This window comes from Erpetoichthys calabaricus, chromosome 9 (assembly GCF_900747795.2).
Source record: "Erpetoichthys calabaricus chromosome 9, fErpCal1.3, whole genome shotgun sequence".
NCBI lineage: Eukaryota > Metazoa > Chordata > Cladistia > Polypteriformes > Polypteridae > Erpetoichthys > Erpetoichthys calabaricus.
This window is the reverse complement of record NC_041402.2, coordinates 109,830,884-109,846,929: the sequence shown is the minus strand read 5'-3', so window position 1 is coordinate 109,846,929 and position 16,046 is coordinate 109,830,884. Positions and strand designations below refer to the sequence as shown.

General features: G+C 39.3%; 1 protein-coding gene across 1 annotated transcript in view; it reads left to right on the top strand.

The window, feature by feature from the left end:
• The window catches only part of tdrd12 (tudor domain containing 12), a 725,767-nt gene that overhangs the window by 12,113 nt on the left and 697,608 nt on the right, over nucleotides 1-16,046 (top strand). The window contains exon 2 of the mRNA XM_051932225.1: nucleotides 5,621-5,782. Coding sequence (XP_051788185.1) covers nucleotides 5,621-5,782 — 162 coding nt within the window. The remainder of the gene's footprint in view (nucleotides 1-5,620; nucleotides 5,783-16,046) is intronic.

The following is a 16,046-nucleotide window of genomic DNA, read 5'->3' as shown; positions in this document are numbered from 1 at the left end:
GCTACCCACTGCGCCACCGTGCCGCCCCCCTAGGTTTTATATTTTCCCTTATGTTAAAATTTCATCCCCAATTTGAAAAATCTGTTACAAGCCCTGAAAAAGTTATTTTCCTATATTTCCTATTTAAAGCTACTTTTTAATTTGTGTGTTCTGGAACAAAATAAACTGCATATGATGATGGAACTATTTTTGCTTACTTACTATTGTAGTACTATTGTTTATGATAAAAGTAACCTATTAAACACTTTTCAGAAAAGCAGGATAATGTTCACATAGTGATTTTTTTTTTTTGTAGACAATTGTGTTTTGTGATAGATTTAATTGGGTCCAGTTTGGAAAGATGGGGGTCAATGGGCAGAGAAAGGAGATAGGCATGTCTGGAACATTTGTAAGCAGGACAAATATAACTTCCGAATGAGAGATTGGTGGAGTTAGTCTTGATGTTGTGTATTGCATCTTTATAGGATGTTTAGTAAATCAAAGTTGTTACTTCGCAATCATGGTATATATCATTTTGCGACAAGAAAATGCATTTAAAGCGAAGAATATTTTATGAATATTATGTAAAAAAAATTAATCCAGCCTACCCTTATGTTTCATAATGAAGGATAGATAGATAGATAGATACTTTATTAATCCCAATGGGAAATTCACATTCTTCAGCAGCAGCATACTGATACAATAAATAATATTAAATTAAAGAATGATAATAATGCAGGTGAAAAACAGACAATAACTATGTATAATGTTGAATGTTAACGTTTACACAGGGGTGGAATTAAAGAGTCGCATAGTTTGGGGGAGAAACGATCTCCTCAATCTGTCAGTGGAGTAGGACAGTGACAGCAGTCTGTCGCTGAAGCTGCTCTTCTGTCTGGAGATGATACTATTAAGTGGATGCAGTGGATTCTCCATAATTGATAGGAGCCTGCTGAGCGCCCTTCGCTCTGCCACAGATGTTAAACTGTCCAGCTCCATGCCAACAATAGAGCTTGCCTTCCTCACCAGTTTGTCCAGACGTGAGGCGTCTTTCCTCTTAATGCTGCCTCCCCAGCACACCACCGCATATGATATGCATACTGGGGTCTGATTTGTAAAGAAAAGCATTAACTCTCAACCAAATATGTTCGTGTTTCAAGAGAAAAATGTTAATTATAAATTTTACCTTTATTACACACACATATTCATATCATTTTAAGAAGTAAAAAAAAATGTGTATAACACCACTGTTTGTGAGATTCTGCTATTTTAAAAGAAGACCGGCCATGCACTGTCCTTGCCGCAGCCTGTAGAACGGGTTGAGGTACTATGACCAAAGTACATGGATTCACCTCAGAAAGTCATTGACAAGTAACATTATAGAGTTTGAATCTTGTAGATGTAGATTGTTGTCTCAGTACGGTAGACAAGTAGATGATGATAACTGAGAAAGTCACACAATGACTTGTATTTTGTTTTATTTCACAAAGAACCTACCTTCTGGTGCTGAATTGATGATGTGCACATGTTCTCTTGTAAGATGCAATATTAAATTTGTGCAAAGCACATAACCAACCCACCACTCCAGAGCAGTAGCATGGTGCAGCCTATCCCAGCAAGCACTGAGTGCAAGCAAGCAAAATCCTTGGGCAGGATGCCATTCCATTGCAGGGTGAATGACATACTAGTCATGTCATAATACTAGAATTTAATTATTTGATACCAGTACCAGTGACAATTTGAGATACTCAGTACTTTTCATTGCCGTGGCAAACACAGAAATACCACTTGATGATGCTTTTTTTTTTTTTTTTTAATTATAATTATACATCTGTTACTGAAGTGAATGGTATTGTGCCTTAAATACATAAATACTAACAACAGCTTTAAACTGCTGGTATATCTATCAAGTAGTATCCCCAACTGTCACCTCATTTATTATGTAAATGCATATTGGAATTCATAAATATCAAAATACAGTGCAGAGCTTGAACTTTGTCTGGCAGAGGTGGGAATCCCCCATGAGTTTCTTAGTATGCACACATTCTAAATGTAATCTGATATTTCCTGTCCAGTAACTGAAAAGTACTGTTTAAAACGCATACTAAATTTAAAAATTCTAATATGTGTTTACTGCTGAATTTGTGTATTCCACTCTAATTCAAGAAATTTCCATTTAAACAAACTCTTTAAAGCTGTGTTTGTAACAGTGTGCTTTTGAAATCTAATTTGTCAGTGAAACACTGTTAAGTTGGTAACATTTGCTGTTGTGTAAGATTCTATACAGGGTGGGCCGTGGAAAACTAGTCCGCCTACAATACTGGTGCCATGCTCTTTGGAGGATGCCGTAACCACTTCATAACCAGAAAATTGGCGTTTGTGCCTGGTGTCAGGAACACGAATAGTGGGCCCAATTTTCTTCGAATCTGTTATGAATACTGCGGATTACCTGGACATCTTTGAACAGCTTTACAACCAACTAACACCAGAAGAAAAAAAATGTACTGCTTTTTCCAACAAGATGCGGCAACATGCTACACCTCATGCGACTCACTAGCACGGGTCTTTGAACTGTTGACAGAGGAGCGAACTTTGAGTAAGGAGTTACTGCCACCACGTAGTGCTGGGCGGTATAACGGTTCATACCGAAGACCGTTTTTTATTTTTGTTATGATATGGATTTTTCTTGTACCGCAACACCGGTTTAAATTGCCTAAACAACGTTCAGAAATGTGGCGCAGCGGGAAACTGATCAGAGGGGATGGGGGGGGGGGGGGGGCCTTTTTCACTGCTACACTGCTAATCATATACAACGGAATACATGCGTTAATGGATGTGTTGCGCTGGGGCTCTTTTTCACTGCTACACCACTAAATAGGCATGCAACAGAGTACATGCGGTAGTGTATGTAGGTATTGCTTGGTGAAAATGGACAGAGAACATTCCGAAACTGAAGCTGTAGCTGATGATAAAGTTGAATATGATGACACAGAAGAACTTTTGCCGAAAAAAATGAGCCACGTCTGTTGCCTGGAGATACTTTGGTTTTAAAAGGTCGGATGTGGACTATTATGTTGAAATGTGTAAAAACTGTTTCTATACTGCTGGATAATACTGCAAGCCAAGTTGTACTTGTTTTATTTTTTTTCAATACAGTGTAATGTACCTGGGTACTGTGTAATAGTGTGATGACATGTTGACTTTATTCTCGACATTTCCACTGTAATCTCAACGCTTATGTCAAGATTAAAGTCGACATGTTGATTTTATTCTCGTAATTTCTCATTAAAGTAGAACTTCGTAAACTAAACTTCATCGTAAAATGAATATTTAATTTACTAGATTTTCTCAAACCCCGTCATAAGTTATATAGCACATTAAATGCTTTGTGTTGTGTTCCCCGAGCCATGTTAAATTGGTACGTGCTACTTAAACTGATTTCCTCTTGTACTGAGGAGGCGCCCGCAGCGATCGCCGCACAGAATACATTCACTTAATGATTTTCCTGCTCTCTGAACATTTAGAATGCTAAGATAAATACTTGATATAATTTTCATGATGAAATGCATTAAAGCATGTATTAATCATGTCGGGGCATGGCGGTGTGGAGTTTGCACTGCAGCCTCGCGTGTACCCTGCCTTGAATTTGCATGTTTTTCTGGTGGGTTTACTCTGCGTGCTTCAGTTTCCTTTCAAAGTCATGTAGGATGTGGGGGTTTTGTTATGCTGTATTGATCCTGCTAGTGTGTGTTTTGCTCGTATTCACCCTGCGATGTGCTGGCGACTCATTCAGGATTTGCTCCTGCCTCGCACACTGCTTGCTGGGATGGGCACAACCTTGAATGGATGGCATAATTAAACATGTACAACGAAGATTTTTTACAAGTTCTGAACACTCCGTGGGCTGGATTTATAACTAGTTTTAATTTCACAAAGACGTTTATCATGTGGTGATTGGTTATGTGGAGAAAGACAAAAGGATAGGAACTGGGGTTTTGGTACATCAGACAGAACATCCATTGAATTCTGTGTTAATGTCTCCGACCTCCAGATCACAAACCCAACATTTACACAATATTTAAGTTAAACCTGTGCGATACCCATTCATACATCCAGTTTTTTGGAGCCTCGACACATCTGTCATAAAGTTCTCTACACTGAACATACACCTGGGGACCCTTTATTGCGGGGGAGCAACACTACCGCCTCCCTACCGTGCATGTTTAATACCTGCTTTAATGCGTTTCATCCTGAAAATATCAAGTATATATCTTAATATTCTAAATTTTCAGAGAGCAGGAATATCATGAAGTGAATGGATTCTGTGCGGTGATTGCTGCCGGCGCCTCCTCTTAGTGCGGAGGAAGTCGGTTTAAGAAGCGTAGTGATTAACAACTGGGTCGGGGAACACTTAACACAAAGCATTTAATGTGCTACATATACTTATGACGGGATTTGAGAAAATCTAGTAAATTAAACATTGATTTTAGGATGAAGTTTAATTTACGACATTCTACTTTTAAAATAAACTATGAGAATAAAGTGGAAATGTCGAGAATAAAGTCAACATGTCGACTTTATTCTCGACAGTTTTTTATTTCTTCACTGTATCCGTATTTTTTTTCTTCACCGTGGCCCTAATACGCTTCCGTAGGGCTATACCACAAATAGCATTATAAATGCAAGTTGCAGTTTTATTATTTATGTATATAGCCTAGCTTGAAGCAAAGTCCATCTTTATGCAGTTTGCCTTAATGATGGTTCAGTTGGTAAAGATGTCATCACCAAGGTGCACTTGTTTTATTTTAATTTGGTGAATACTGTGTAATGCACCTGGGCTTGAAGTCTTGAAGTAATAGTGCAACTATCAGTAATAATACTATTATTTATTTTATTGTAATTATTTATTAGTTTAAATATTATGCAGTGTAATGATGGTAAAGTTGTTTAAAAAGTCAATTTAACGTGTCCGTGGACAAAGATTGTTAACATTAACAGAAATTGTAGTTGGTTTTCAAAAAATATTTACTATTACTATAAGACATGTTCAGTGCAATACAACTTTTGACAAGCACCTCTGGATATTTTACTAAGTCTAAATGCCTCTTTGGATGGTTGAAAATATGTTGTCAAAATTTTAGTTTAAGTTGTTTACAAAATTTGTTCAATAAAAAAGGTTCTATATTTTGACTGCAGCTGTCATGCAATGTGATTCCTTCTCTTCATTAGTACCACCCCCTTGAAAACTATCCTTGAAAACAATCACTTTATGGGGCCATACAAACCTATATTAATACTTGTGTGCACATTAAAATGTTTTTTTTTGTACAATGTACAGTTCTCATGACAGTGGAATAGGTTATTCTTAGCCAGTAATACAGTGGAAAATGTGGTTAACATCCACTCATGCATGGGGAAAAAAATACCGTCCAATACCGTGAAACCAGTATAATTTTGAAAAATACCGTGATATAGAATTTTGGTCATACCGCCCAGCACTAGTTTAATTGTTAAACTCAGTAACTAATTTTTAAATTTAGTAAAGCATAGAAATGTGATAGAGTAGCAGGTTTTATAATTTGGCATGAACTATGATTTGAAAATTTTTATTGTTAAATTAATTATCTGTTCTTTCCAATAGGTTCAGAACCCTTCTAACTTTTGGGGCAGAATAGTAAATGGATCTGAGATACTGGCTGAATCTTCAGAGTATACTAAATTGCACAAAGCAATGAATCTTTTCTATCATCATGTTGGGGAAAATGGTGACAAATTGAAGATGGAATCTTTTGAACCGGGTCAGGTATAAATATTTTCCTTCTAGCATATCCTGTCATTCATTATATATCTGATAACTTGTACTTGGGGATTGGTACGAAGAGTGCAGAACATTTGTCACTTTTGTATTTTTCCTTTTGGTATCATAAATTTAAGCTCCATTTCAGGCAAACAGCATAAGAGATCAGAACAAAGTTAAGACTTTATATCATCAATTACTCTTTGTAAATTAAACTTAGACTTCCAGTTTACATGCTTATCTTGAATTTCTTTATTGTTTAATTATACAAATTAAACTTGCTGGTTTGAGCTGATACAGCAATGTTGAAAAGTAGAAAACTGATGTAGACTTTCAAGATTGGGGATAATTCGTGGTATAGTTCTGAAGGTTTATTGTTTATGTTGTAGCAGATTGACGTGGGCACCCTCGGCCCCAAAGATGGCACTCTGGAGTCTCAGGACAGGCAGCAGAATCAAGATTTATTGTACGCCTTTCAAACAGGCTCAGTTCCAAGAGGATTGAGTGCTCAACCAAAGGCAACCCTTACAGTTATTACAGTTCTTATCACACAAGTCATTATTCATTCTCCTCTGACTCCTTGACACTTCACTGCTCAAGTTCTGCCCCTAATTAATTCCACCGTTATTTCTCAGCTGAGGTGTTGTCAAACTCTTTGCTGTCCATCATGTCTATCTGACAAGGCCTACCTGTACTCCCTACTAGCTCAGTGCTTGCTACCATTATTTATAGCCCAAGAGTTTACTTTCTAAGTGAGGGGCCCATTCTTTTCCAGCTCTCCTTCATGTCTAATCTTTTCCTTATGAAATAATGGTTGTTTTTAGCTTATACAGGGTAATAAAAATACATCTTAATACTTAGTAAAATATAGTGTCTACTTTTCTCATGTGCTTATAATATATTTTCTAATGCGTGGAGATTACCAATTTCAAGAATACATATTTCTATATTTTCCCCCTTTTGGGGGTTCATTAGAACCCCAACAATTTTACAACCCAGAAGACAGGAAGGGGAGCCAGCTTTCAATCTTCTTTTGGGTCTCGAACCCAAGACTGCCATCAACCTTCATAACTCTAGGCTCACTGTTCTCCCCTCCGGGTGACACAGAGTGCAAATATCCCCCCCCCCCTTTCGTAAACTAGAGATGAGTAAAAGACCACTGGCTGGCCAAATTGAGGGAGGCACTATATCAGTAGCATAGGTATACAGTAATATAAAAATATAATAATCTGTATAAAAATAAGTGGAGGTTAAAAGGCACACTGGCATAAATTCAACAATACAGTATGGGTAATATAAAAGCATAAAAACATATGATGTTATAGAATAACAGTAGTACGGGAAAACAGTAGCAGATAACAACAAAGTTCAGTGTGCTTGGTCCAGTGGCTTCTCCCAACTTTTATGCAGACTTTTCCAGTGAACAGTATTGCAACAATTGCTTCGACCCATGAACTTTGTACACCATAGAGCAGGGGTGTGCAAAGTCATTCCTGGAGGGCTGCAGTGGCCGCGGGTTTTTGTTCCAACCCAGTTGTTTAATTAGAAAACAATCCTTGCCAATAATTACATTTCATGGCTTGTTAGTGGTTTAACTCTGCTATGTCGAGTCATTCTCAAATCCTAGATTTTTTTTTCCATTCTAAAGATATCATCCAAATATTTTGAAGTGTAAAACGGATGGGTAATTCTCAATCCTTCACTTTTTTCTCTTCTCTTTCCTTCCAAGTATTTAATTAAACCAAATAGTGCCTGATAAATACACACAGGCATAAAGGGTAACAAGCAAAATGGATAACTGCTGGTTTCTTTTGTCATTTGCATCTTATTGCTAATAAGGAGCAATTAAAAACCAAGAATGCAGCTATTTAAGACATAAATAAGCAATAAGGGTTCAAAATCTTAACGAGGGAGATAACTAAAATGAGGCAGAAGTGTTTCTAGAGCAATTAGTGCTTCTTATTAAGCAATTGGGTTGGAACAAATATCTGCAGCCACTGCGGCCCTCCAAGAATGACTTTGCACACCCCTGCAATAGAGGGTCCCCTTCCTCGGGAGTGGTTACCAGCACTTCATGCGGGAAGTGTTTGGTTTAGCATTTCTCCATCCACAATATTAAGAAGGAACTCAAAATATGTAGTTGAAGACATCTGCGGTTCAGTGACTTGAATGTTCATCTGTTTAACAGCAATCCTGGTAATGAGTGATCTGAGCAAAGGCATTAGGCAGCAGGATAGTAATGAGAAACACATCAGCAGAATCGAGAGCAACACCTTCTTTGGCCATTAGGGCCTTCCAGGATCCCAAATCAAACTGAAAATAGTTCCAAAAATTGCCGTCAAATCCAGCATTCTCTTTAATTTCTTCCTTAAGTGCCTTAAACTTAGCCATAGCCTGTGTAAAAGATCTGTCTGGCTCAGTGTTATTGGGAATAAAGGTGCAACACTCTTCCCTAAACATATGGCATACTCCTTTTTCTGCTAATAGCCAATCAAGTACCTGTCTATTTTGCCAAGTCATATGGCTAGTGGCATCCAACTGCTCTCCTAATGCTGTCAAAGCAAAGTCAGTATTGTTAATAAATATCTGCTGTTTGTAGTACATGTAGTTAATCCATTCAGTATTCTTGTTAGGTGTGATGCAAATAGTATAGACTCAAGTCCTGCCTTGATTTTATTTCTGGCTTTAAATTAATTTGGGATACCCCTAGGCTGTCCTGTCTCGTCTATATAAACATTTGGGTCAGGTTTGTATGCTCTTGCAACTCGCCTGTCCTGTGGGTACCTGATTGGATTTTTCTGTACGGCCATCACCATTACATACCTTACTATACTCTGGACCACACAGCCACCACTTATCTTCTTAAAGCCTGTCTTACACATTTACTGCTTTCAAGACTAAAGAAGTACATGTTAAGTCCCAAGTCCTAGTACAGTTTCTTCCAAACTTTCTTACTGATAACATTTCTTTTTTAGTATAGCATTCAGATTCATCCTGAGTTATCTGAGTGTAGGCAGGTGGCCTCTGTTTAGTTGTTGGCCACACACAAGAATGTTTATAGTTCATCCACTTGAACCCTTCTACAGAAAACTTGGATGATCCCTGCAGCAAAATGCACCAATAAGGGCAATTTATCTCCTTTTCTTTCAAACGCTGTTGACTGGCTTTAGTTGAGTATGAAATGGAACTACAACTATCACTGGTTTTAGATTTGCACACAACCAGCTTTTTTTTTTTTTTTTGGTAAGCTTTTGCTGTGTACATAGCCCGTTTGTACCAGTCATTTTTCTGAGCCCTCTCCCGTAGCTCTGCATCTCAGCATAGTTCTCGTGTCTCTGCAAAGTTGTACTGCTTCTCTTATTTCTAGTCCCATTACTACCAGTGCCCTTTATTCCTGCTGCTATTTTAACCTTACTGTCCATCTGCCAACTGCTCATATTAGAAGACCCTTTGTAGGACTGAGAAACTGATTGTGGGGAATCTCCTTGAGGTACCTTCTCCCTGACTGGCTGGACCATCACTATTATGCATGGTAGAGTTTTCAGAATCGGGTGTATTGATGCTAGGTACACTCCTACCCACTGAGCCTTCTCCTCCATCATCCTCTGCTCAAGGTTCAGGTTGTCTTTGTGGTGAGTTTTCAGGTGATTCTGTAGTGCTTCTTCCAGGGCTTGGCTGGTCTTTTGGACTTGGCCTATGCTGCTTATACCCAGAAACATTCTCAGCATCACTTCTTTCTTCTTCTGAGGATGAGTCATGGTAACTTATGTGGGTGGCCCTTGGAACTGCAGTACAATGATTCAGATGATACAAGGCCAAGCTCCTTCTCACTTGTACAGCAGTTGGAGTGGCTCGAACAACTTTGTATTGGCCTTCGAGTCTCAGTGCGTTCCACTTTCTCTGGAACACTCTCGGGAAGACTGGGTCACCAGGCTTCAACAGGCTGTTCAACTGACTCTGTCTCCCAGCTGTTTTTCTGTAAATAAATAGCTCGATGGATAGCAGTTAAGTGTTCCATATTTTTAATTGCAATTGCTGCAATGGGGGCCCATCTCTACTAACAGGCACAGGCATCAGGCAGCCAGTAAGCATTTCATGCGGTGTTAGATACGTTATTCTGTTAGTTTGCATGTGATAGCTTATCCAAAGCAAGAGGTAAGGCATCTGCCCAATTAATTTTTCCTGTAGCGCAAATCTTTTTTTTTTTTTGCCTTAATGTACCATTCACTCATTCTGACATTCCTTGTGACTGCTGATGGTACACACTGCCTAGTCTTTAACACCCAAGGCCTGCAGGATGTTTTTTTTTTTTTTTACAGATTTCTGAATAAATGCTGATCTGTTGTCTGAGCTTATTTCTGATGGAGTGCCAAATCTCGGTACAACTTCTCTAGCTGGAAATTTCACAACTGTAGCAGCTCCTTGATCTGGGGAGGGGTTTGCCTCTACCCATCTACTGAACCTGTCTGTTATTACCAATAAATATCTTTACTTTTTTATTGTTCTAATTTAGACTACATAGTCCATTAACAGATGTCTAAATGGGCCCTCTGGCATAGGTACAGTATGTATCCCTGTGGGGTGGTGATTCCTTTTATTACATTGTTTTTTGTACAGATGTGGCATTCTGACAATTTTATCAACCGTAGCTTGCAAATATGGGTGACAAATATCCTTGATTCTTAACCCTCTTAACAATTTCCCCCCATGTGCAATGGTCAAAACCATGCGCATCTTTTAAAAGATTCAAAAAAGCACAATAGGAGCAACAATTAGTGCGACAATGTTTTCCGATTGGTATTATTCAGGTCATAAAATAATTTCTTCAAAATGTCACATATATTTGTCTCTTTTTTGCCCGGTGCTACTTTGACATCGTGCGCCAGAGGCCGTGAGCTTATTCAGTGCAAGCAGAAGCATGCAGGTAGCCGGTTGCTTGTCCTACAACATGCTTGACTTGGCGGCGATCAATGCACATATACTGTGCAAGGCAAGCACGGGGGCCATTGAGAAAAGAATTGTGTTCATGGCTCACCTTGCAGAGGAAGCGTCTTCATCACTTCTTACAAGAAAAGGCGATGGATAAAGCAAAAGAGTTTGCTACATCGACAAGCTTCTGTTCCAAGACCGCCGCTTCCTAAGCCCCTTCAGTGTAATAGTAACCACAGCACAGAGAGAAGTGTATACATTGCAACAGGTACACGTCGTAAACGTAGAAAGGATGGTCCTTGGGTGTGTGGGAACTGTTAACATTTGAATCTGATGATTGCATATAGCGCGAAACTGACCTCTCTATACTATTCTTTCCTCTGCATGTCATGGAGTTCAAAAGAAAGACCACCATGCACCCAAAAGTGGACACTGGAAAGATCGAAAGAAGAAAAAAAAAACAAAACGTCACTGATTACAAGCGCACAAAGGCATACGAATGAATATGAATAATGCTGCATCAGTGCCACAATGTTTTCTGAAATGTACTATACAGGTCATAAAATGAGTTATTCCAAATATCACATAAAGCTATGTCTCTGTTTTTTTGTCAGTGCGGCTTTGACATCATGGACCATAAGGGGCGTACTAATTCAGCGCAAGCAGGAACACTCAATAAAACTGAATAAAAAAAAATCAAGTGACAATGAGAGACGAGTAACGCAGATTCACCAGCGTTTGTGTGTCAGCTTTTATCAATCCAGATCAGAGATTTTCCAGTTCCATTGTCTCAAAACACCACTCACATCTACAGTTATTCCCAATTTCAGAAAGAAAGTAACCCCATCAGATCTGGGGTGTGGGATGGGTGTTGTATTGTGATCGTAACGGAGAGAATAAAAGTGGAGGGAAAAAAAAAAAAAGCTGATTTTTACAAATACAGTGATCCCTCGCTATATCGCGCTTCGCCTTTCGCGGCTTCACTCTATTGCGGATTTTATATGTAAGCATATTTAAATATATATCACGGATTTTTTGCTGGTTCGCGGATTTCTGAGGACAATGGGTCTTTTAATTTCTGGTACATGCTTCCTCGGTTGGTTTACCCAGTTGATTTCATACAAGGGACGCTATTGGCAGATGGCTGAGAAGCTACCCAACGTACTTTTCTCTCTCTCTTGCGCTGACTTTCTCTGATCCTGACGTAGGGGGTGTGAGCAGGGGGGCTGTTCGCACACCTTGACGATACGGACGCTTGTCTAAAAATGCTGAAAGATTATCTTCACGTTGCTATCTTCTGTGCAGCTGCTTCATGAAGCGACATGCTGCACGGTGCTTTGCATACTTAAAAGCTCGAAGGGCACGTATTGATTTTTGACTGTTTTTCTCTGGCTCTCTCTCTCTCTCTGCTCCTGACGGAGGAGGTGTGAGCTGCCGCCTTCAACAGCTTTGTACCGGCGGTGCTTTGCATACTTAAAAGCCAAACAGCCCTATTGATTTGTTTGCTTTCCTCTGTCTTTCTGACAGACTCTGCTCCTGACGCGCACTCCTTTGAAGAGGAAGATATGTTTGCATTCTTTTAATTGTGAGACAGAACTGTCATCTCTGTCTTGTTATGGAGCACAGTTTAAACTTTTGAAAAAGAGACAAATGTTTGTTTGCAGTGTTTGAATAACGTTCCTGTCTCTCTACAACCTCCTGTGTTTCTGCGCAAATCTGTGACCCAAGCACGACAATATAAAAATAACCATATAAACATATGGTTTCTACTTCGTGGATTTTCTTATTTCGCAGGTGGCTCTGGAACGCAACCCCCGCGATGGAGGAGGGATTACTGTACTATAAATTTACACTGGCTGTTAAAGACACAAATCAAATGCATGTTTTATTGTATAATATTAAGAATAAGAGCAGCTCACTACTCTAAATGGTAAATTTGCCGCAGAGCTGGTTTTGAATTCACGACCTCTGGATTATAAGTCGTTGGTTCTAACCACAGCACCACAGAAGATGTTGTATTGTACCTGCACCTTTTGTGAAAGTGTTTACAGTAATCCCTCCTCCATCGCGGGGGTTGCGTTCCAGACCCCCCTGCGAAAGGTGAAAATCCGCGAAGTAGAAACCATATGTTTATATGGTTATTTTTATATTGTCATGCTTGGGTCACAGATTTGCGCAGAAACACAGGAGGATGTAGAGAGACAGGAACGTTATTCAAACACTGCAAACAAACATTTGTCTCTTTTTCAAAAGTTTAAACTGTGCTCCATGACAAGACAGAGATGACAGTTCCGTCTCACAATTAAAAGAATGCAAACATATCTTCCTCTTCAAAGGAGTGCGCGTCAGGAGCAGAGACTGTCATAAAGACAGAGGAAGCAAACAAATCAATAGGGCTGTTTGGCTTTTAAGTATGCGAAGCACAGCGGCACAAAGCAGTTACAATGAAGGCAGCAGCTCGCACCCCCTCCGTCAGGAGCAGAGAGAGAGACAGAGAAAAACAAACAATTAAAAATCAATACGTGCCCTTCGAGCTTTTAAGAGAGCGAAGCACCGTGCAGCATGTCGCTTCACAAAGCAGCTGCACAGAAGGTAGCATCGTGAAGATAATCTTTCAGCATTTTTAGATGAGCGTCCGTATCGTCAAGGTGTACGAACAGCCCCCCTGCTCAATCCCCTTACATCAGGATCAGAGAAAGTCAGCGCAAGAGTGAGAGAAAAGTAAGTTGGGTAGCTTCTCAGCCATCTGCCAATAGCGTCCCTTGTATGAAATCATCTGGGCAAACCAACTGAGGAAGCATGTACCTGAAATTAAAAGACCCATTGTCCGCAGAAATCCACGAACCAGCAAAAAATCCGTGATATATATTTAAATATGCTTACATATAAAATCTGCGATAGAGTGAAGCGCGATATAGCGAGGGATTACTGTATTTGATATTTGGCCATCAGCCTTCACACGTCATACAGTTCATGTCTACATTTTGTTATTTATTACTAAAACATGAAAAACGTTTGTTTTAACAATGTGTTTACATAGATTGTTATGGACACAAAGCACACATCAAATTATTTCCCCTTACAATTCTGGGTAGCTCACTCCCAGATGATCAATCAAGGCAGGAATGGGAGATGATCTTGCCCGTTCTGAGGCAATTCTAGTGTTAATAGTCAAATTGGACCTTTGCATCAGTAGTCCAATATTATCGATTCTTCATTATGCAGTCGTGCTTTTTTTCATGATTTCTCTCAATAGGGCTGTTTTCAAACAATATTCTGGAATCCTGTTGGAGCAACCCTAGAAATGTCATCATTTGTCCCACGATCATTGGTTTAGGAGCTTTACTTATCTCTTCCACCTGCGATAATGCTATTTCTTTGGCTCCCTGAGTTATGATTCTCCCTAAATATTCAACTTCAGGCTCACAGTACTGTAATTTAGTTTTTGAAACCTTATGCCCCCCATGTGCAAGTTTTTGTAGCACTTTCATCGTATCAACATGACACTGCTTCAGCAGCATCTAGCAATCCAATAAATCTTCCACATACTAAATCAACATGCTGCCTAAAATTAAATTCTCCAGGTCAGTTTTAAGAACTTGATTGAAGATGTGCGGTATTCTTATTTCTATTCCACTGTCATGCATATACCTTGATTTTTCTAGTATCTTCTCTGTGGCACCTCCTAATTTCCTAGATATATAGGACCATTGCTGAGTCTAGTCCAGCAAATCTGCACACACGGATGACTAGACCACAGCCATTTTCCCATATACCACACTTCTATAACTTCAAGCTTTCGCCACATCACACCTAGAAGGTAATATTCAGTCCAGTCTTTGTTTTTGTACTGCAGGCACGAAATCCTTCTCTGCAATATTTTCTCCAAAATCGCTTTTTGACCATATTTACCTCAATTTTTAGAATTCTAAATTCTAATCCACTACCAAAATGACTCCACCTATCTTCTCTCAATTTTCTTTGTCCTAAAATTCTCATTAATTTCTAATATTACATAAATTTACATTTACATCATTTAGCAGACGCTCTTATCCAGAGCGACTTACAACAGTGCTTAGTAGTCTACGACTGTTCTTCAGTCTTTAAGGCTAGGATTAAATCTACTGTCATTAAACAAGTTACCGCTGACCAAGTTATACACAAAACCATGCTAGAAGAAAATAATAGTAAGTTGTTAGTACTAGGAGTTAGTACAATTTTTTTTTTTTTTTGAGAAAAGGGTAATAGAAAAATAAATACCCTAATCCCTGTTTCTTTCAATTCTTCCTGCTTTACCAACTTCTTCTTTCTAGCATACAATCTCTGCTTTGTCCCAAGCCAAATTTATGTATGAATGATTAGACCACAATCGGCTTCCCAGGTACTACACCTCCACAATTTCTGCCCTACGTTTGATTTTAACAGTATTCGCAGACAACCCTTTCTCTCACGCCTCTGATATGGTACGTTCTGCAAAGCTGCCTCCTAATTGTGATCAGTTCAAGCTTTATATGTTTAAACATCAGTCCTGTGTCAGAGAAGCATACTACATAGCCATGTGTTATTTTTCCTCATACAACTTTAAACATATGCTTAGACTACATATACACACGGTATACCTTTAACACACATCATACTTTCTCACTCCAATGTTCTACTCACTCAGTCTCAGTGCTTGCCCTGTCTAAGCTATCTATTAAATAAGCCCAATGCTAAGCTATTCCTGCCCAGTATCTATTCATTCACACCACCTGCCTTGATTCAGCCCTCTCCAGACCGCACTACTTAGATGGAATGAGAGTAGTATCTTACTGGAATTTCACCCGCCTGTGTCAGACCCCCGTCTCTAATCCGGGGTAGTAACTGTAGGTCTTCACCTGGAGTCGGTTCTCTTACTGTGTATTTTATGGGCAAGGGGATGGAGGTGCTTCTGGCACTATGTGACTTTATAGAGTACCTCCTCCAGCACCCTCTCGCACGATTGGTTCAAATTCAGCAACGAATTGTGCAGCCTCCTGCGCCTAGCCTGCCCAAGCACAACAGTGGGGAAAGTAACCCTGACACAATAAGAGTGATTTTCCAGGAATTTTTTGCCTATTTGTTCAGACCCCCACTGTCGTCACAGCTTCAGTTCCTTGATCCCGTCAGCTGCAATATAAGTGGATTTAAATTGTGGATCAACAAATGATGCTAGGTCGCTAGATCATGGATCAGCATACATTTCATTTAGGTAACCCACAATGGCAGATTTGATGGATTTGTCTATCTTGCTGTCTTCATTGTGTGCCAGGATGGTAGAGTTGAAAAGTTGGAGTTGTGGTTGGATATATGAAAAAGGGTG